This window comes from Diospyros lotus, chromosome 7 (genome assembly GCF_014633365.1).
Source record: "Diospyros lotus cultivar Yz01 chromosome 7, ASM1463336v1, whole genome shotgun sequence".
NCBI classification, from domain to species: Eukaryota; Viridiplantae; Streptophyta; class Magnoliopsida; order Ericales; family Ebenaceae; genus Diospyros; species Diospyros lotus.
In genome coordinates, this window is record NC_068344.1 from 14011084 (window position 1) to 14034684 (window position 23601).

A 23601-nucleotide genomic window follows, 5' to 3' on the forward strand; every position below is an offset into this window, starting at 1 on the left:
AGCCAACAATGCCACCCTTTAGGCTATAGGGAACAAAAACATCTCAAATAGGTCTCCAAACACTGGTTCACTCTTTCAATTTAGTCGTTCGACTCAGGGTAATAAGCTGAGGACATATGCAATTTAGCTCCCAAACTCCTGAACAAGTCTGTCCAAAAGAAGCTAGTGAAGACCTTGTCTCTATCCAATACTATTAACTAGGGAATTCCATGTAATTGAACCACTCTGTCTAGGAAAAGGCGGGCCACCTCTTGTGCTGTGAAGGGGTGAGTCAGTCCAGTAAAATGGGAGATTTAGTAAATCTATCCACCACTACCAAAATGCAATCCCTGCCTTTGGACTTGGGCAATCCCTCCACAAAGTCCATTGATATACTAGTCCATGCTTAAGTAGGAACGGGGAGTGGTTGGAGTACCCCAGGTCAAGCTAGTGTCTCATGCTTGCACCTCCTGCTAGTGTCACATTTCATTACATACTCCATTACACACCTCTTCAACTTGGGTCAAAAGAATAATTGTTGGACCCTCTAGTAGGTGTATTGTACCCCGAAATGGCCCCCAAGCGAGGATCCATGTAAAGTCTCTAGGATCTTGCTCTTCAATTCCTCCCGGTTGCCCACTACTAGCCTTCCCTAATATCTCAACACCCCATTCTTTAGAGTGAACTCGAGTTTGTTGTTGGGTTCTAACACCAATCGCTCCACGATTGCCTTTGCCCATACATCATCTTTATAGCTAGCAGAAACTTCCTAGTACCAATCAAGGACTATTGCTGTAATAGATGCCATTGATCCCTCTTCTATACATCTGAATAAGGCATCTACTGCCTTATTCTCCCTTCCCTTTCTATATTGAATTTCATAATCTAACCCCATTAACCATGCCATCCCTTTCTTCTAGAGATGTGTATGTAACCTCTATTGTACGAGGAATTTCAAACTTTTCTTATCTGTCTCTATAATGTGAACTGCACCCCCTTCCAAGTAATGTCTCCATTTCTCAACCGCAATTAGGACTGCTAGGCGTTATTTGTCATATACGCTCAGCCCTTGGTGTCTAGGGCTTAGATCTTGACTAATGAAAGTCAATGGTCTTCCCTCTTGTGATAAGATTTCCCCTACCATTGTGTTGCTTGCATCAGTCTCTAGGGTGAAGGGTTTAGAAAAATCGGGCAGCCCTAATGTGGATACTTCACTCATAGCTCTTTTGAGTTGCATGAAGGCTTCCCCTGCTTCCTCATTCCACTTGAACCCATCTTTTTTTAGCAAATTAGTTAAGGGTTTGCTTATTACTCCATACCCTTTCACAAACCATCTATAGTATCTAGTTAAGCCCAAAAATCCCCTCAGGGCCTTCGCATTCATAGGCCTTGGCCAAGTCAACATAGCTGCCACTTTTTTAGGATTAGTACTCACCCCTGCCAGAGATATCACATGCCCTAGGTACTCCACTTGTGGCTAAGCAAAGGCACACTTAGATTTCCTAATAAACAACTGATTGAATCTAAGGATTTGTTGCTGAAAAGAAGAGCTATAAACAAGGATATCATAAAAAAAAAAAAAAAAAAACCAATATGAATTTCTGAAGGTAAGGTTAAAAAATGTGGTTCATTAAGGCTTGAAATGTGGCAGGAGCATTGGTAAGGTCAAAGGGCATTACCAAGAACTCATAATGCCCTTGATGAGTGGTGAATTTAGTATTAGAGATGTCATCAGGGTTCACACGTATTTGATGGTACCCTGAGCGGAGATCTAGTTTGGTAAAGACCATTGCATTCTTTAATTCGTCTAAGAGGTCTTCAATGATCGAAATGGGAAATTTATTTTTCACTGTGTGAGTGTTGAGCTAGCAGTAATCAATGCAAAAACGTTTGCTCCCGTCTTTTTTTTTTTTTTTTTTCACAAGAAATATAGGGGAAGCATAAGGCCTCTGACTTGGTTGAATGATTGACCTTGTCAACATGTTCTTGATTAATTTTTTAATCTCGAGTTTTTGTTTAATGTCAATAGGTTCGATGTTAGGTTCCATGACAATGGAATGGTCATAGTGTCTGTGAGGTGGGAGTGACTGAGATTCTTCAAATAGGTCCCTAAATTCAAGCAAGAGTTTATGAAGGGAATCTAATTCATGTACCTACCAATGCTGTGTGTCTGATACGCTTCCCTTCCCCTCCTCAAGCTCCAGCTCCTCCTTCCCATGCTCCATTGCATGGATGGAGAAAAGTTGGGCCACCTGAGTCCATTTGGATTTTATGATCTTGTGAAGCTTCCTTGAAGTAATCATTTTGCACACCCCAATCTTTGGACTCCCAGTAAGGGTCATTTTCCAGCCCTCTTTCTCAAATGTGAGGACTGAACCCCTTCATCTAGTCCACTCCCAAAACGATGTCACAACTCCCCAATTTCAACAGCCTTAGGTCTGCTTCAAATGTCTCTCCATGCATCTCCCAACAAAACCCCACACAAGCAAACTTGCACATCACCTTGTGATCGTTTTGCTACGGTCACAGACAAGGGTTGGGTGCCTGTTAGTTCACACTTCAATTTCTTAGCAGTACCCTCATCCAGGAAGCCATGTGTGTTTCCACTATCTATCAACACCATTAACCTGCTATCTTTAACCTTACCCTCCACTCGGATAATCTTACTATTGGAGAGGCCCTTGAGGGCGTGAAATCACATGTCCTATCCTTCATCGTTATCTTTCGGGAGGTGATAGGCTTACCTGATTTTGGCATGTAAACATAACCATGAAATTTTGAAGTTGGTCCCGAATTTGAGTTCCAACTTCCTCCCTAATCCCATCTATCCTCTGCTCCAAACCTCCCAAGGAGGTTCCGATCCATCGCCATGATCGTTTCATGATTCCGATTGGATCCAATTTCTAGTAATTCCACTTGAGCTTGCAAATCAATAACTGTCGAGTGGAATTGTTGCACTTGTGACTCAAGATTCTTCATCCGAGTCCCCTCTGCCCATCGCTGATCCTACTAAATTACTATGGCTCGAACCTTGCTCTAATACCAAATTGTCAGATCCTTAGAGATCTGACAATGATTCTCAAGAATTCGGTCGAGAATTCTAGAGAATAAGGGAAACCAATATAAATGAGAGAGAGAGAGAGAGATGAGGGAATTGAGAGAGAAATTCATAATGGTTTCAAATTCAATTTCTAGATGCTTCATCACATGGGAACGAGTCCTTATATACTGGATCCCACATCCATACTCCCGCCAAAAGCAAACTTTATTTACATTGATACCCCTTCTAGAATTAGCTAACAAACTCCTAACTTTTTGCACCAGTAGACCCTGTCACTTGCACTATATACTCTCGCCTCTAAGTATTTAGACCATGACATTAGACAACATTAAAAAACTTGAATACTACACAACACTGTATTGCTAGATGTAATTACAATGAATTTATACTCCTTTTGGACTGTCATGAGGGGAAGCATGTTATGAAGGGAAGAGGAAGCGTGACATTCCTTATGTTTGGTTAGATAGTAACTTTTAAAGGGAAGGGAGGTCCAAAAGGAATGTTTTGAAACCCAGACCAGTGTATATGGGAGGGTTAGGGGTGAATCATTGGACCAGGGCTAAACCCAGATTTGTTTTTATTAAATAAAAAAATTGTCATGGCTATGGCTATTTTTGTATTTTTAATTTCGGTCTTATTCCTATTTATTCAAGAGCCTATGTTGTATTTCTTTTACTTTAATTGTTGCATCTATATTTCAGCTATCAATTCTATTAGAATTAGGAAGGCCATGTGTGAGGCCTTAAGAAAATGACAAAATAGTTTGTTGTAACTGCTAGAGGGGGGGATGATCTGCTGTATCCACACCCACACCAAGCACCTATATGTATTCATCCCATTCCATGGGAGAAGGCATGCAAAAATAGAATACAACATTATCCTACTCTCTCTCTCACTCACTCTCTCGTCTCACTCAATTCTCTTTTCTCCCTCTATTCATTCTATTCTTCCCTATTCTTCTTCTAAATTCTCCCTTCATTCTTCCAATTTCCAATCCAACCCTAGACTAAACCCTAGGTTCATGACAAATTGGTATCAGAGCCAGGTGATTTAGGTCCAATGGATATCGACAGCAACCGTCAATTTCTTCTTCCGGTGCAACTCCAACTATTCCAGTGAACTACGCATTCATGACAGAGAAACAACCAGAATATTCCCGATTGAATCTCAGAGTCGATTATGACTTGTGAGGGGGTGAGTGTCAACTCGAATCTGAAGGAGAGCAGCGACGGACACCAATCTACGGTAGGTGTTGAAGCTGACCGGCAATCGGAGGCAGAAAGGAACAAGTCACAGGAGGCGATTCTGGAAACAGCACAGAATTGACGAGGCAACAGAGTCAAACCATTTCAATGGTACGATCGGAGCCTACTGCGATCATAATTGGATTTCGAGGACTTGTCGATCAAGGCGAACTCAAGGAGTGTTGTGGTCCTCCAGCCGTGGTTGGTGATTGGGTGAGAAGGAGTTGGCCGGAGAAGATTGTTGAATTCGCAGCAATCGCAAGCAGAGCCAATTCTAGCCAACGACAGCAGAGACAGTGGTGTTGGTCGGTGATTGGGCGGTAGTTGCATGGCTGTGGTTTCAATTCTAGCTGAAGGTAGGAAAATCCGTCTCAATGATTAGGTCCAAGTTGAGAAGACTTGAAGGCGACTTGGCCGAACAGTGTTCCAGCGACTCTGGACATCTGGAAGGAGGTTAGGCACTAGGAGGTGTTAATCTCCAAGCAAGCGAGCACCCTCAGTTCAAACTTGGAAGGCACCACAGATGAGTGACCCTCTGCCAATAATTTTGGTAATTATTATTTGGAATCAAAGGGAGAAGCAGGATCTGGTGATTTCTGATGCTGATGTGAGGCAGTTGTCGCTTGGGAATTTTGGGCACTCCTGTTCGAGTCTTGAAGAGGAAGGCAGATAGCTGAGGCCAAAAGAAGAGGCGCGGCTAGGAAGATCGTTGAACCATTTCAATTCCGGCGAGCAGTGAAGTAGACGTAGGTCCGAATGATCCTGAATTTGTAGCGTTCGCGAGCAAGTTCGGAGGCTGTTTATCCATTGTGTTCGTCAACTCTAATTGGCAATTCAGTGGCAGATCGGAGTGGCGCAGCAAATTCGACGGATTCCGTGTGAGAAATGGATTCTTCCAACTTATCCAGCTCGTTGATTGTTGGTGCTTGAGGCTGTGAGCAAAGGGAAACAAAGGTTAATTTCGGCTTTGAATTTTGTTTAACTTGTTTGAAGAAGAGCGGTATGTATAGAACCCCCACCCCTTGGTCTTCCAAGTGTCATGTTCGTGAGATGTCGGCCATGGGGTCTCAATTGTAGCCGAAGGATGCTGCATTTTCAATGGGATGTCCTGCTCGTGAAGTCTTGGGAAGCAGTGCACGTAGGAGTCCATTGGAGCCTCAATTGCAACAGATGAATGCTTCATTTTCAGCTGGAACGGAGCTTCAATGGCAGCCAAAGAAGGCTGCATTTTCAATTGGCAGCAACAGGGATAAAAAGCAATGTAACTAGAAGAATCAAATATGGGAAAAGAAGTTTGAGAATGAGTCTAGTCGAAGGGACAAATGAACAAGCAGTGGGATTCATGAAGAGTGCGAGGAATTTAGCCATATGTTTCGCGAGAAGCTATAAGAGTTTGTGATGATACTGATCAAGAAGTATCATTACAACTTCCCAGATGAATACTTAGATGATTATCACAGAAGTTTTAACAAAGAGGAATTTCTCAAAATGGACCAGCCGAAGGAGAAGTCAAGATGGCAAGAAGGGGATTCATTGCTCACCTCCAATGTTGAGCAGAATAAGTATACCGGTTTAGGCGAAATTGACAAGGAAGATACCAACTCATTACCCCCGTTGGCTAGTGCATGGGCTGAAGGATTTGGTGGTGTTCCGGATCAAAAGTTTGTAGGAAATGGAATAGCATTAGATCAGGAAAATCTAACTGAAGGACCCTCAATCTACACAGATATTAGGGCTGGAATCCTTCCTCCTATTTTGGACCTACCAAAAGCTAAGGATTCTTTGGCTTGGGTTAAAATGGGCAGCGATAAGGTGGGGATAGCACTAGCAGGAGGATATCCTACTACCAACATAAAAGGCTCTAGCACTGAACAATATGATGGTGTTGCTACCATTTCAAAAAGGGCAAGCCAAATTGCAAGTGTGAACCTGTTGTCAGTATTGGGGGTAACAGAGGTAACTAAAGCAGGGATTTTGGGGGAGTGGAACACACTCGCTGAAAAGAGAGATGCTGATTTCTCTTTCAGCCAAGGGAAATCCTTTACGAGTTATAACCCTGCAAGTAGTTCTCTCCACTAGCAACAGATTCAAAGTGGTGAGGAATTTTGGAAGCCAATTGTAGCTGGGGAAAAGCTAAGGGAGGTAACTGAAGAAGTTATAGGTTTTGCCGAAGGGAACAAAATTCCCACTGCTGTATTGGTTCCTCCTCTAGTTGGCAAATTCGAATGCTGGTCTATTGCATTGACAGATGAACAGATGGTTGAAGACGGTATGGCAGCAATTCATGATGTTGTTACAGTTGAGAGAAAAGAAAAGAAGAAAAAGCCTAGAAGGATAAAAAAGGAAAGAAGCATTAAACTGATAGAGAAAGCTGGGATTGGATGAATAAAAACGGCTCAGCGTGATAAGTTTATTGGATAAAAGAGTTGTACACAATCAAGGGGTCCCTCTCATCCAAGTACTGGTGAAATGGGAACAGGGAAGCAATAAGGACAACACATGGGAGTATCTACCAAGTCTACTGTAGCGTTTTCTAAGAGCTACGAGCCTTCTTAGCATTTCTTGAGGAAATTGTCAAGGGAGGGGAAATTGTCACGGCTATGGCTATTTTTGCATTTTTAATTTCAAGAGGTTATACTGTATTTCTTTTACTTTAATTGTTGCATCTATTCCAGCTATCAATTCTATTAGAATTAGGAAAGCCACGTGTGAAGCCTTAGGAAAATGACAAAATAGTTTGTTGTACCTACTGGAGGGAGGGATGATCTACTGCATCCACACCCACACCAAACACCTATATGTATTCATCCTATTCCATGGGAGAAGGCATGCAAAAATAGGATACAACATCATCCTATTCTCTCTCTCTCTCACTCTCTCGTCTCACTCAATTCTCTTTTCTCCCTCTGTTCATTCTATTCTTCCCTATTCTTCTTCTAAATTCTCCTTTCATTCTTCCAATTTCCAATCCAACCCTAGACTAAACCCTAAGTTCATGACAAAAATACATTGATAATTAGAACTTAGATTTAAAAATAATAAAATTCATGACACCATGCTATAATAGATTTAAAAATTCATTAAATAATATTATACTACCATTAGAAAATATCTATACATCAATACTTCTACAAATTTATAATGAAAATAAAATAAAATCAAGGTCAAATATCTAAATTACAAATTAACAATTTCAAAAAATTGTTCATATATCAATAATATCGAGAATACAAATCATCATAATATTTTTATTACGTTGTCCTTTATTTAAATAGGATTTGAACTGCCAAACTTATAGATAGTATCAAAAGAGTTGGCATCAGTTCATTCAAGATCATCAAAATTATTGTTATATTCGAACATTTAAAAATAAAGTAGAAAATATTTAATAAAAAAATGGCTCGTTGAACAGGACTGTTTCAACTTGCTATTTTTTGCTTCCAAATAGACCAGTCCATCAACCTGTTCCCAGTTGAACTGGACAGTTCAGTCCAGCTCACTTAACAACTCCAAAGGTTGAATGGGTGACATTTGATAAATCCATGATTATCTTCTGGACGGGTCCACCCACTACTAGAATTAAAAATGAAAACATTTAACCTCCATTCCCTACCAATTCTGGAAGGAAATAAAAGTGTTCAAGTTGTGGGCCCTCTCTGCCTCCCTGAAAACAGACCAAAAAGGATATTGACTCTTCTCCTTTATTACATTTAGTTATTTATTTCTTGATGAGTAATATTAACTCCTCTGTATTTCAGCTCTCCCTAAAACCACTCAATCCAAGCATGGTAAATTTCAGCTTCATTTCAACATTTCCAGAAAACTATCGAAGTCAGCTTGTAGATTTGACCATTAATCTGGAGGAAATCCACACCACCATGGACATGCTGTGGATTGACTGGTTGTACGGCATTGTGCTTTTAAATTATAAGTTACATACAAATAATGGTGTACATACAGATGTAGCTCTCTCTCTCTCTCTCTCTCTCTCTCTCTCTCTCTCTCTCTCTCTCTATATATATATATATATATGTGTGTGGTGGTAATGCTCAGTGCCCAAATGTTGAAACAGCCTATCCAAAAGAGAGAGTGAGACTACAAACATCCAACTCTCCCCATGCTATAGAGTGGCAGCAGTTTTTTGTGTTGAGCCCTTCTTGTTTTACCAGAAATCTCGGACTTACATACTGCCTTCATCTGTCGGGAATTCATCAGCAAGATATGAAATCCTTTTATGTATTACCAAATACCCATATTATCAAACAGATGCAAATAATACTAATAATACACGAAAGACTCTTCTACAACACAAGGAACAAGTGTCTAAGGCAAAAGACCTATGAACTTAGCGAGGAAGCAAAAATAAGAGCAAAGATATTTCTTACTCAAAAATCAATCAATTAGCACATAACTGATATAGGGAAACTTCTCTTTGCTGTGCCAAATAGGCATTTCAACATGTAATTGGTTCAAGCAAGAAGCAAGAGGAAATAAAAATTTCGCAAGTAGATCTGGCAATTTGGCACTAGAAGAACATTCAATCATAACAGCCAGCAGAAAATAAGAACACTATAAGCACAGCCATATCAAAAGCTTTCATGTAACAAAAACATCAAAAGTAAATAATCAAGTACACTACAAGCAAAGAAAAGAACTGAGATCATAGTTATTTAGGGAAAACAAAAATTCATGGGATACCCACCCAATATCCACGAGGAACTTCTTTTCCACAAATTGGGAAGCTCCCTAGAGAACCCTTTCCTTTAACAATGATATTTTCTTGCTTGATGGCTGAAAAACTATCAGCAGGGTACAACTCATCAAAGTTCACTAGGAATTCTGCACTTCCCTTCCGGCACCTAAAATGAACCCAGAGTTGAATAATCATAGGAGCACATATCAGTAGCAAGCAAGAGACAGGCTCACGGTACAAACCTCCCAGATGGATGATGAGCCACAAGAAGTTGAAGAAATTTTATAAGTGATGCCCTAGTCTCCAGTTTGATCATCTGCTGGAATGAAGAAGATTGAGAATATCAAAGCATTTAACCAAATAAGAAAAGGAAAAGCATTTGTAGCAAAAGGAAACAAAAATTTACCTTTTGCACTAGAATGATACTGAAAGCAGTTGATGTTGCCTCCTCAGCATCATATATAGCTTGAACAATCTTTCATAAACCAGTATCTTAAAGTTAAATTTTAAATTTAAGGAGCCATATAACTTAGTAAAACACTAAAGCAAAAATTCAGAGTAATGCTCTTGCAAAACCTGTCCAGGGTCTGAAACATTTGACTGAAGATGCTCATTCTCATATTTCTCATCATCCAAGCCATATGAGCTGTATAGTGAAATGATTGTTAACAGAATAGAGACAGAGAAAGAAAAAGAAAAGGCATCACATAATAATACAAATTTGAAGGTAAGTAGAAGAATTTAGAGTGACGGAGTGGAGAACAAAAAGAAAGCGAGTGTAGCTAAACTATTACTTCTTAATACAATCTCAAGCCTTCCCTTTTCTCCATGTCACTTCTCGATCCAGCATTTCATACTTTTCTATCTTGCAATTCGCAGATACTGCCACCAACCCAACCCATTTCAACCTTTTGAGTCATTCAACTATCAGCTTTTCATATGTATTCACCTTTGTCAAATTTTGTGTTTTCACTTATTACAAAGATGCTCTTTAATCTTGTTATTTAAAAAAATACCTTTATAACAACCCCTTTTATGTTTGCTTATCTAGTATTACTCTACTTTTTTTCTTCTTGTCCAACTGCAACCCTTCATATAGCAAGCTTATAAATAGCATGAATCAACTCAACTTGTTAACAAGACCTGAAACATGGCTTAGTTCCAATTGGTATGTGTGCCATTTATCTGAACGGATCACTAGACATGAAACATGGATTAGTAGTTTATACTTACATTGATTTTAATTCTCTTTCCAAAACACTTTATATTTCCCTGCATTTCTGAAATGGTCTCCATCTAAAAAGCACGGACACTTCATAAAGTGTGAGAACTTCTAAAATGCATCTTAGACACTCATCTAAACATGTCTATTAATCTTTTAACATTTTTACCACCAGACACTTCAGGACACTTGTAAACAGTCTATTGCAGGATCTTGTGTCTACCACTCAAAAAGATAAAACCACATTATATTTTTTAAAAGGAAATTGAGCAGTCAATTAAAATTCAAAAAAATTGCAAACCATATTTATTGGTCATTTCTTCTGTAAACGTTTTGAAGAAAAAGATTATAACTTCTTTTCCATACTATACCGCTGTACATCGAGGATACATATATACAAGAATGGAATCCCTAACTGATTCTAATCTCCTATAAATTTTCAATCGATCATCCATCAATCTCCTACAAATCATTCATCAACAGAAAAGGAAACAAAAAATTACCTAACTGTACATTCCTAACTAAACATTTCCTAAATGGAGTAAATTAATACTGAAAATAACCATAAATCTACACTCCCCCCCCTCCCCCCCCCAAAAAAAAAAAAAGCTAGGGTGAAGATATTGTTCATCCCAAGCTTAGAACTCAGATCTTTGAAACATTTTCGTGGCAAGGCTTTACGTAGGATATCTGCAACCTGAGAGCTTGTTGGTGTGTAGACTAGCTTGATGACATTCTCTTCAAATTTCTTTTTGATGAAGTGACCATCAATTTCCACATGTTTAGTCCTATCATGACAAGATTCTGGGCAATACTAATGGCTGATTGATTGTCACAAAAAAGTTTCATAGGGCCTTCAATCTTTACTTCAAGTTCTTCAAGTAACCTTTTTATCCATGTCCCTTCACACATACCATGTGCCATGGCGCAGAACTCTACTTCAACACTGCTCCTGGAGACTACTGATTGCTTATTACTTCTCCAAGTGATAAAATTCCCCCAAACATAGGTGAAGTACTCGAATGTAGACCTTCAATCTATGATAAAACCAGCTCAGTTTGCATAACTATAGATTTCTACTTCTCAGTTAGAACTCTTCCTGAAGAAGAGATCCTTACCAAGAGTGAACTTCAAGTATCTCAAGATTCTATGAAAACTAGATGTCAAGTCTGGTGTGAGAAAGATATATAAGTCTACCAACTAACCTTTGATATTGGACCTTATCCACCAAAGCACCCTTCCCTTCTTTTCCAAGCTTGGTAGTGGCTTCCATGGGGTGTCAGCTGGCTTACACCCAAGCGTCCCACACTCCTCTAACAGATCCAAGACATATTTTCTTTGGGACACAGAAATTCCATTCCTAGATCTAGCCACTTCCATTCCTAAGAAATACCAGAGATTTCCAAAGTCTTTTATCTCAAACTCCTTGGCAATGATTCTCTTTAGACCAACCATTTATTTTGTGAAATCACTAGTAAGAATGACATCATCAACATATACAATTAAGATGGATAGCTTACCTTCAGGAGGCTTGACCTTGGGAGTAGCCATGAAGCTTCACCACTCTTGTGAACCTCTCAAACCACACTCTTGGTGACTGCTTGAAACCATATAGATCTTTTCAACTTGCACACCTGATTCTTTGTAGCCTGTGTCTCAAAAACGAGGGGAACCCTCATATACAGTCCTTCTTCTAAGTCACCATTTAAGAACACATTCTTCACATCAAGTTGAAATAGTGGCCAGTCTATTACTGCTAGGGACAGGAGAACCTGAATACTATTGAGTATAGCCACAGGAGCAAAGGTATCTTGGTAGTCAATACCATAAGACTGTATGAACCCTTTTGCATCAAAGCGAGCTTTATACCTATCAACACTCTTGTCTTCCTTATACTTAACTGTGAAAATCCACTTGCATCCAACCGAGTTTTTAGCTGAAGGTAGGTTAGTGATCTCCCAAGTCTGATTCTTCTCTAAGGCGGGCATCTCATCCAAGACTGTTGACTTCCATGAGGGATCCTTGAGAGCCTCATGGATGTTTGTGGGAACCTAAATTGCATCCAGATTGCTAACAAATGCATGGAAATGTGGTGAGAGACTCTTGTAAGAGATATAATTATGAAGAGGATGTTGCGTGCATGATCTCACTCCCTTAGTGCAATTGGCCAATTCAAGATGCCTTGCTAGAAATATTTTCAGAAGATGTGTTACCTTCATTCATTGAATCCGAGTTGGGTTCTTGGGGTCGTGACAATTATGTAGGAGATATTGAGTTTACAATTACAATTGGTTTATATCAAAGATCTGCATTGAGCCCTTGCCTCTTTGCTCTCTTGTGATGGACAAAGCACATCCAAGAAGTTCCTTGGTGTATGCAATTTGTTTACCATATTGTTTTAGTGGGTGAGACCAAAAAAAAAAAACACACATATATAATGCTCTAAAGGATGAGTGGTTTGAGTTGACCAGCAATTTGTTTTCCCCACTTTTCATGGGCATATACGGTTGAACTTGGGAGCAATGTTTTTCCCACTTTCCCCAACCACCCTTGCCTTGGACTCAGCTTGAGGATCGAATAATTGACAATTGTGGCATCAAGAATATAAATAGTACCTAACTATCTATTGTCCATAAAACTAGTAACTATAACAAAGCTATAGTACTTGTAAATATTTCTTTGTTATATTTGAAATTTAACACGACCTGAAGTTGATCACCACCTTTGACCACAGTCTGCATGGTGATGAGTTCACCATCGAATTTATTTTATTTCACTAGAACGTAATACAATGGCTACACTGTTTATTTTCTGATCCCCAAATAGGGAGTAGTTGTGTCTCCTTATATTTGTATACTTCTTACATAACAATTTAGGTTTTATCACATTGTAAAGAATGAAGTGTTCAAACGTTTCTTCAATAAAATATATGTGACCCATAAGCATGGAAAATTACAAAATTTCCAAGTATTAAGTTACAGTTTCAACAGGAACAAGAAAGCCTAAGAAAATAAGGAAGGAAGTAGTTATGCTGGAGCAAAATGATTTAATTATGGAATAGTTATGCTGGAGCAAAATGATTAATTATGGAAACCGTGGAGCAATAATAGATATAGGAAGAAATGGATAAAGATTTTGCATGCCTGCCCATTTGCTTGTTAATCCAGTTAAGCAAGTGATCAGATGTCCGTCCATCATCAATTGTTCGTATCTCACTTTTGTCTTGTTTAGGTTTCCAACCAGCCGCAACAAATTTGGAAGGAGGGCCCCAGAGAAGCATAGGATAATGACCCACAGAGAACTTATTGCAAAGTTCATTATTTATCTGTGCTGCCAAACAATTCAAGAGAACAGGAACTAATTACTAAGACATACGCATTGACAAATGGTATGTATTATAAAACACAGTGATGAAAATAAAAGGAGAAAAAAATTACTAAAAAATGGAATTACATGAGGGCTTAGAAAAATAAGAGTTGATAAAAGAATTGCACTGAAACTTAGTCATGGCTCATGCCAATAGATATTGAACCCATTTTCACAATGTTATTTAAGATGCTAAGTCTTTATCTAACTAAAGAACAGCCATGAGAATTATTTCAAAGTTACGGACAAGAAATATCACTAATAAAAGCTATTAGTTCCTTTTTATCCATCAAGGTGGAAGTCTAAGCCTTGTGTTATAAATGGAGGAGACAGAAGACCAAATAAAGGGCTGTCTTGTGGGGAATATGGATGCATTAATGTTTTGGCTTCATATTGCATCTTTGATAATGATGCATTCCTCTTTTACGGATCCAAGGACAAGAAGTTGACATTTTAGAAGATTATTGCACAGTGGTAAAGCACTCTGTACTATTACGCAAATTTGTCAAAGGGCAAAATTATTCTTGGAAGAAGTGATGAATCATGACACGTGTACTTCATATGCTGCTTCCCCCTCATCTGTGGTTAGATGTTATGGCCAAGATTCCTAGACCTCCAATTTATAAAATTTATTCCAATTCATAAAATTTATAAGCATAGGACCAGTAAGCCCAAAACTGAATAGGCTTATTCCTATATCAGTTTTGATTAAGGTTTAGAGGTAGTCTCATTTGTTAGAAATCTGAAAATTTTTCCTCATTGTCAGAGTTTCCTTTTATTAGAAATCTGGAAACTTTCATTATTGTTGGAGTTTCCATTTATTAGGATAAGATTCTGCTTTCATATTTGTATTATTTCCCTAATTTGTCCTTCCTTGATTGAGTTGACTAATCCCTAATTATTTGGGATTAGTTACCAAAATGGGGATCCATTCTTGTATTTAATCCCTAGTGTACAGTATACAGAAAATATACAACACAATATAGAGTAGTATTCTTTTTCACATTATTCCTATTTTGTCAATTTTTCATTACTACTAGGAGTCCTTGTATTTTAGGAAACTTCAAATACGTTGTTAGCAGTGTCCTAGCAGGAGTCTTCTAGGGATTGCTGATAAATATTCTCTTGTAAGTGAATGAAGGGCAATCAGAATAATAAATAATCTTTTCCGCATACTTTGTGTGCAAGAGATCAAAGGGTTCTCTCTAACGAACCCTAGCCTCAACATAGGTCCAAGGATGGAAGTCTTTGAAAGGATTAGCTGCAGATTTAGCTAATCAACCGTAGACTCGATCCATTAACAGATTGGTATCCGAGCCAGCCATGGGCGACAACAGTTTCTGGCAGGCTTTTGAGGACTTTATCAAGAAGTATGGCTAGAATATACAGAGGCAGGAAGAGTACCAGGCCACCGAGACAGTAGAACAAGAGTGCATGTCAATTCAGATCCAAACTCTTATGTGCAATGTGGAAGCCATTAAGGGGGGTTCTGAGTGTATGTCAATTCAGATCCAAACTCTTATGTGCAATGTGGAAGCCATTAAGGGGGGTTCTACTGCATCGGGTTTAGGGGAGGAAAGTGTGCACCGGCCAAGACAACAGCAACCAGAACCTGTTCGGGGGATTGGAGCCGGAGGAGGATTTGTGCCCCGCTACTCGAAACTGGATTTTCCCTGGTGGTGAGATGGATCCCCTACCCTAGTTTAATCACTATGAGCACTTCTTCCAGCACCAAGAGACTGCGGAAAAAGAGAAAGTAGGCCTAGCAACCTTTCACCAAGAATGAGAGGCACAGATCTGGTTCCTAAACTTTCAAGATGAGGCCTCTAACACTAACTTGGGTTGAGTTCAAGGTACTCTGTCATGATCATTTCAGTCCCCTTGTTCAAGGAAGCAGATTAGGGGAATTATCGAAATTGAAACAGACTGGATCAATAGCGGATTATCAAAGGAGATTTGAGCAATTACTAGCATGGGCAGAGAAGATGACCAAAACCCAAGAGGTTGAACTATATGTCAGTGGCTTGCATGGATCCATAGGCTGGATGTTGAAGTACAGCAGCCTCAATATCTGCAATGGCAATGCAATTGGCCAGGATTTATGAACAGAAGAATGCTGAATCCAAACTGGTTATCAGGCGTCCACCAAGGAGACCACAACCGAGTAGCCAGTTGGTGGCACAATGATCAAATACCCCTCCCTGGAAGAGGTTAATGCAAGCAAAGATGGCAGAACGTCGCACCAAAGGCCTATGCTTTAATTACGACAAGGTATTCACCCCCAAACCATTGTTGTAAATGATTGTTTTGTATTGATTTGGTTTTGGAGGAGGATAGTGAACCAGAGGAAGAGGACTTTTTACTAGAACCTGCCATATCAGTACATGCAATTACAGGCTTGACGATGTCACAGACTATACAGGTCAAGGCGAAGGTAATGGGAATTCTTGTCCTTATCCTAATCGATTCAAGCAGGACACATAGTTTTGCGAGTCCTGCATTAGCAGCACACTTGACCGCATTTATAGGGTGGAAGCAGGGATTTTCAGTCATGGCGGTTAATGGTGAACAGGTGCAAAGCACCGGGTGGTGCAGAAAGGTTGAGTTTACAGTGGGATAGCGAACCTTCCAGGCTGATTTGTTTATTCTCCGGTTAAGAGGGTTTGATGTGGTTTTAGGGATGGATTGGCTAAGCACATTGGGTAAGATTGAATGGGATTTCAAGCACATGACCATGGTATTTCCCCAAGGGGAACAGGGATTGGTGGATTCAGTTTTGGATGGGGCTGCATGTAGGGCTATGGGCCGCCCTAGATTGGAAGGTAATGGGGTTGACAAATACTGGTGGAGTTCGCCGACCTTTTTGCTGAACCTCGTGGGCTACCACCACCTTGGACCCATGAACACCACATCAACTTACTCCCTGGACCAAAGCCAGTGGACGTGCGACCATACCAATATCCATATCTGCAAAAGGACAAAATTGAGTGGCAATGTGAGCTCATGCTGAAACATGGGATTATTCAGCCCAGTCAGTCACAGTTCTCATCTCCCGTACTCTTGGTTAAAAACATTATGGCACTTGGCATTTTTGTGTGAACTACCGGACTCTTAATGCTCAAACCTTGAAAGACAAGTTCCCAATACCCATGATTGACGAGTTGCTGGACAAGCTCCATGGGGCCAATTATTTCACCAAGCTGGACTTGGGATGAGGTTACCATCAAGTCCGAATAAACACCGTCAATGTTGCTAATACAGCATTCAGGACTCATCATGGACATTTTGAATTCTTGGTGATGCCGTTCAGCTTAACCAATGACCCCTCAACTTTCAAGCCCTCATGAACCAGACATTTCGCACCCTATCTTCGTCAATTTGTATTGGTATTCTTTGATGATATCTTAATTTACAATCAAACCCATGCTAAGCATTTCGCGCGCACAAAGACAATTTTTATAGAATTATGCACCTACCAATTGTTCCTTAAAAAATCCAAATGCTTGTTCACTCAACTACAAGTTGCCTATTTGGGATGTGGTATTTGCAAGGGGAGTGGAAATTGATAGCAATAAGATTACTTCCATCTTAGAATGGCCACAACCACAAATTGTCTGAGCTCTATGGGATTACCTTGGACTTGCAAGTTATTAAAGAAAATTTATTCTCAATTTTGGGCCTATTTCTACACTGCTAATAGCTTTGTTACGTAAGAATGCCTTTGTCTTGAGCCAGGATGCCACAACAGCCTTCACTCGACTCAAATAAGCTTTGGACTCGGCACTGATCCTCATTTTGCCAGACTTTTCTCGACCCCTTATGGTTGAATGTGATGCCTCTGAGGTCAAAATTGGCGACATGCTACACCAAGGGGGACAACCCATCACATACTACAATCGGTTTCTAGCAAAATAGGACCTTTGCCTTCTAGCTTATGAGAAGGAGTTAATGGGCTTGGTGAAGGCCATTCAACATTGAACACCGTACTTGTGGGGGAGATCCTTCTTGGTACATACTAACCATTACAGTCTTAAATTCTTATTGGAACAGAAAACCATTTCTTCTCTTCTCCACTCCAGAAATGGTTGAGTAAACTCATTGGCAATGACTTCTCCATTGAATTTCATGCAGGGAAACAAAATGTCATCACCAACGCTCTATGTCAGGATGCAAGGGTCCTTATGGCAATTTCTATGCCTTAGTTGACTAAAATGTCATCACCAACGCTCTATGTCAGGATGCAAGGGTCCTTATGGCAGTTTCTATGCCTTAGTTGACTATTTTTTATTCCATGTGAGATGGAATTTAGGGATTAGCAGTGCCAGGGAGTTTAATGACTAAAATTTGGCGGGGGAACTCGGCCTACCTTGGGAAGTCCCTTTGAAGCAATGTTTAGGTATAGACCTCTTATCCTACCAGCAATATCTAATTCCACCACAAACATGGCCGCGGTGGAACAATATTTGCAATAGAGGCAAGAGATACTGACTATACCTAAGAAGGATACTGACTATACCTAAGAAGGAATTGGCCACAGCCCAAAATAGGATGAAGCAAAAAGCTGACAAGCGAAGGAGTAACCGGGCATTTGAAGTGGGTGACAGGGTTTATCTTAAGGTGAAAAGGTTCTTGTAGCAACCTTTCACAACCACTTCAGCATCCAAACTCAGCCCTAAGTACTTCGGGCACTATACCATCGAATCAAAGGTGGGAAGAGTGGCTTATAAATTGAAATTACCCCCAGAAGTCAATGCACACCCAATGTTCCATGTTTCATTGTTGAAGAGATCTATTGAACCTAATGCCACTACTAGCCAACATCTACCAACCATGAGGGGTGAATTGGAAAAGGCTTTGGAGCCTAGGGCTATATTAGAAAAAAAGGTGATTTACCAAGGTGCAGTTCCCCTAACCCAAGTATTGGTACAATGGTCACAATTGCAACCAGACCACACCACTTAAGAGTACCTTCCGAAGTTGTTGAAACAATTTCCAAGAGACACATGAAAGTAAATCAAGATCGTTATGGGACAAGCAACGTAAATCAAAAATTTGAACTTTACCCCGATCTTGGCGATTGGATCAACGTCGAAATCAAAACATTCACATACATAATAAAATAAATCTAACCTTTAGATTTCTAAATTGTTCGCGAATGCGAGTTGTCCAAGTGTCCGATCTCTAACTTGTGATACATGGCATGCATCCTCTAGTGAGGAGAGCATATTATAAGTGCTATCTCCTTCTCCTTTTCGTGGCTTATGTATGACCAGAAAAAACCTCCCCGTTTGAAATCGATGCAGAAAGGAAAAAGGGAGAGAGTAAATGGCAACATTTTTCTCAATTCTTAAGAAACAACAACACACAAAAACACAACTTCTTTGGGCAACCCCTAAAAGAGTATTTATAAAGGAGCAAGGCCTCCTAGGGTTTCTTAAACCTTAATAGATATGGGTCGGCCCTTTACTAATCCAACTAGTAATTAATTAAATGGTTTTATCCTAGTCCAACTAGGAACTTAATTAAATGGCTCAAATCCAATTATAATAAATTTAAATAAAATATTTAGTCCAAATCCAATTTAGCCCAAATATAATATTCAATTTAATATTTGGCCCAAATACTCTATTTAGCACAAATATATATATGTATATATATATATATTATTTCCTATTTGCCACTCCAACAAATATAGAAAATTATTAAATTAGAAACTTTTTCTTAATTTAATCAATTGTCATTTTAGAAAACTATTTCCTTTATGACAACCCCTCATCAAATCGACATCATTAAGTCTATTTGTTTTTTTTCCGTGAGAATCTACGACGACACAACTTCTTATCGAAGTGTCCCATTTAATCATATGTCCGTCCTCTTGGTTTAAACCAGGGACCATACATTTTGCTTATGACTCATTAGGCTTCCAAATATGTTGGCAATGTGTCAGGACTAACACATAAGACAAAATTAGCCTCTAGCAAGGCATCATGCCTACCCAATTATTCAAAATGATTCATAATCTGTAAACAACCTTTCACGGGTATTGTTATCATGTAACTCAATTCTCTTGTCAATGTATCTTCTATGATCTCGAGTATGCCGATGTGTTGCTTGATTACGATCACATAAGTTTTTCTTCGGTCCTCTGAATATTCTCACTCAATAGAAAGTGAATCAATAGCTCCTTATTAATCTCTTTCACCATGGTCATGGATTTAAAGTGAATATCCACCAAAAGTGCCTTTAGATACATCATCCTATATCAGGGGATAGACAAGTCCATTCTTAGTTATGCACCCGTCTCCACAAGCCATGATATACCCAACGATCACCCATGTGTAGCCTTTGTCTAGACCCATCGTAACGATGTCAAAGCAGATCAATCTTCTTATGAGATGACCGTGACAACCTTAAGTCTAAGGATTAGTTACACCCATCTCGTATAAGAATTCCATCAACATATAACCAAAATGGATTCTCACGGCGAGTCATGTCCAGTGACATGTCCTCCAACATTGGTCGCCTATGTACTTGTCTAGACATCCCCATACCTATGAATGTGAGACCCCCAATACTATCAGATAGCAAAAACATAGCACATACAAGTCTTACCGCAATTGTCAATGTTCATTCTTGACATTGCTACAACTTGGAACATTTAATGATGTCTACAAACTGTGATGCATCATTTCACATCTTTACAAATTAATCACAATATAAATTATATGGACTTTTATCTAGTATCATCCGGTTATTACAATAATAACAAGAAACTAATAGAATGACATTTTGTAAAATTGAATAATTCTTTATTCAATAATAAATATGATTGTAATTGTCAGTATACAACATGCCTAATTTGATTGGGTCTAGAGCACCTACACTAACACCACAAGCGTACTCTAAAGTCTTGAGGACAAGAATGGATTTTGAAGGGCAGGAGAATGCCACAACCCAAGGGCCATTTTGAAATTTTTGAATGTATTGGCATTAGCCAACTAAATTAGTTAAATGTTGCTTTGTCCATTGTACCCCTCGATGATGCTGTTAACCGAAGGGAAGAGCCTATATAAGGCTAAGTTGTATGAGGATGGGAATTCGTGTGAAGTAATAAAAGAATTATTTCCCTCCTATTTTCTTTCCCTCTCAATTCTCTCTCTCGAGAATTCTCTCTTCTTTCAAATTCTCCCTCCAAAAAACTTTCTCCTCTCATCTAGATCTCTATAATTCGCAATCTACCAAGTCTCATCTTTGAGACTTGACATGACTCACTACTGTCTTGTTGTCTAAACCTTCTTGTATTTTTCTATAGTTCTCTTCCACTTTCTGACAGTACGTATCAACACCATATGGTGAAGAACTTAAGGAAAATACCCATAAATTAGCTATGCAAGGATACCATCACTTAGAAGAAAGAATTAAGAAGTTTTATAAGCAATACCTTCGAGGCACAGTCTACCCTGGTCATCAATATGATTCCTGGATGTGCTGCATCAGGTCCATTAAAAAGCCTAGCTACTTTCTCATAATGTGGCTGCAAATAGTGGCTCAATCAATAACAGTCACAAGATAAATATTAACTTAAGATGCTAACAACTACCTTCAGCATGAAATACATACCTTATAATTTCTACAAGCTGGGCACCTGTAAGACCAGAAGAAGCATGTAAACAACTAATTCTGTCCTCAAAATAGAACAGTATCAAAACCACAATATTCTCATGATTATGTGACAACAGCATCTAAAATTGTTAGCTGCTTTCTACAATAAGCAGAAGCATATGTGGGCACAAAAATAACAATCGATCTCAAGTTTTCAGGAACTGGAATTTCCAATCCACATCAGACACGTGTATGCCCTCCATGGATAAAAAATGAGGCCTAGGGTGTAACACTCATAAATAGGGACTCTTTGCTCCACCATGGAGAGCTTACTTTTGTCTTTTCAATCCTGAAACCTATACCTAGGTCACAATCAGTAATCTACTGCTGTGCCAAGGCATGCCCTCTATAAAGAACATGAAAATCTGTTCATTATTCATTGACGTCTGTATTTATTTTTCATTCTCTAACCAAGTTGATAACCAAGAATGCATAAATGACTAAACAATATAAACGGGATAGTTAGTTAAACCATTTCTATCCCCACATCAAAGGACTGAAATTTTTTTGTACTTTTTAAATAAGGCAATTCAAGATCAACCCATTAAGTCTTCCCAATAAAAATAATGCATTTCACAAACCAAAAAAAAAAAAATTGCTTTGAAATTTAAAATTTTCATTATCATCAATGAGATAATGTTCTGATTTAGTTTTAGAAGTGTTTTTGGCACCTCACCACATTTGCACATTATAATGATACGACATAAAACATGTCAATGTTGTGGTTCTATAGATAACTTATCTCAATATTGTGACGGCCAAAAGCAAAACAAAAGTCATTTAAAAGAATTTGATAATCAAACAGATAAAGAAACAGTCTTCTCTCTTATTCTTGGGGATAGAAAACAACACCATGATCACAAGCCTTAATCCTACCATGTGGGCATTTAAATCAAATCTCGTAAATGTACATTTAGAAAACTGGTTAATAACACATCATTCCAAAAAAAATTCACCTGATTATTCCAAGACATCGTTCTGTATCTAACAAGCATGGCTTGGATCTGTTCCAGCATTGCTTGCTTAATTATAATTATACATGTAGGACATAGCATATAACTGATTGCCTAAACAGTAGGGATCCCAGAGAAATTGCATTTCTTTGCTTTGCTAAGGGTAAGAGGGAAAATCACGCCAGGAGGGAGAAAGAGTTAATAGAGTACTCGTAAAACCAGAAACCACATAACTATGCTATCTAGGAAATTGTGGAAGGGACAGTGGAGTCTTAATGAACTTCCAGATTCACTCCTTAGAAAACGGGACAAATCCGATATAAGGATCTCCTACGGGAGATTTCTATCGCTAATGGTGAAGAAAAAAATTAGCAGTAGGAGAGGAAAGGAGGCGAATAGAGTGGTCACGAACACAATACTTATCCAAACCGAACATCTAGGAAACTGCTAATTAGCAACGCAAATTGAAAGGATTGAAACTAAATTCATTAGTCTCTTTACTTTTTTATCCAGAAAAGGTCCTTTTTTTCTCACTTGATTATCCATAAAAACGTACATATACCTGCGGGTTATTAAAATGTATTTTCGATTGGTATTGTTTTTGGACAAAATCCTAGTTCCATCAAAAGCTACTGTGAATCACAAATTATAAAGAAGAAGCAAAGTCGAGTGACTGACCAGTGGGCGAAGAACTCCACAACCGCGTACGTTGCCGGTGTCTCCCTTAGAACCGCATCGAAGTTCGAGGCGTTCAATTCGACGGCGAAGTCCGGCTGGTCGCCGCTGTTGACGACGACGGCTCTGAGAATGGAACGAGATCCGACTGAGGCTACAGATGATAAGTCCAGAGCTTCAGAGATCAAGAACAGAAACGGAAGAACCAGAAGCGAAGAAGAAGAAGACATGGAACGAGATCGATTTAGAGAGAGAAAGAGAAACGTAAAAGATTTATAGACTGAGAAACTAAACTGGACGAGGGAGGAAGGGGAATTCGCTGTGAGGGGTTTTCGAAAAAGCTGGAAGCGATCTGGTTGGACTTTGGACGCTGGCTGCGTCCCAAATGGTAAATGAATGAAAAGACTAGGGCTATATTTGGAATTTCAACTACAGCCAGACGGAAAAAAGAAAGGAAAATTATATTTGTAATAGATATTTTACTCTCCGCAACTCACATTTAACATTCCTAAAATATTCTCATATGAAAACTTATATTTGTCCTCATTTAAATCGTTGACGATCAACCACCCACTATTACTCCTCAAGCGTGTGCACTCACTTTCTCACCCACCATCACCACAGTTACTTTTTCAAATAATAACAGTTATAGTAGATTAATATAAAATAGTAAAAAATTATTAATATTTTTAAAAATTAAAATAATTTCTTAATATTATCAAATAGCATGCATTTATATAATTTAT

The 23601-nt window shown here is 39.0% G+C and overlaps 1 protein-coding gene across 6 annotated transcripts in view; it reads right to left on the reverse strand.

Moving 5' to 3' along the window:
• LOC127806010 (sulfhydryl oxidase 2-like) overlaps positions 1 to 23226 on the reverse strand; it is a 53082-nt gene extending 29856 nt beyond the window's left edge. For 3 of the 6 annotated variants that reach the window (XM_052342943.1, XM_052342940.1, XM_052342941.1), the window contains exons 1-8: positions 22859 to 23226; positions 21186 to 21210; positions 21007 to 21099; positions 13343 to 13524; positions 9554 to 9623; positions 9384 to 9452; positions 9220 to 9293; positions 8987 to 9143 (exon numbers count right to left, since the gene is read on the reverse strand). In XM_052342943.1, coding sequence (XP_052198903.1) covers positions 8987 to 9143; positions 9220 to 9293; positions 9384 to 9452; positions 9554 to 9623; positions 13343 to 13524; positions 21007 to 21099; positions 21186 to 21210; positions 22859 to 23085 — 897 coding nt within the window. In that variant the 5' untranslated portion in view covers positions 23086 to 23226. Of the gene's footprint in view, positions 1 to 8986; positions 9144 to 9219; positions 9297 to 9383; positions 9453 to 9553; positions 9624 to 13342; positions 13525 to 21006; positions 21100 to 21185; positions 21211 to 22858 lie in introns of all 6 variants that reach the window. The other 3 variants (XM_052342942.1, XM_052342939.1, XM_052342944.1) reach the window with 1 other exon arrangement.
• Between the last annotated feature and the right edge of the window lie 375 nt (positions 23227 to 23601).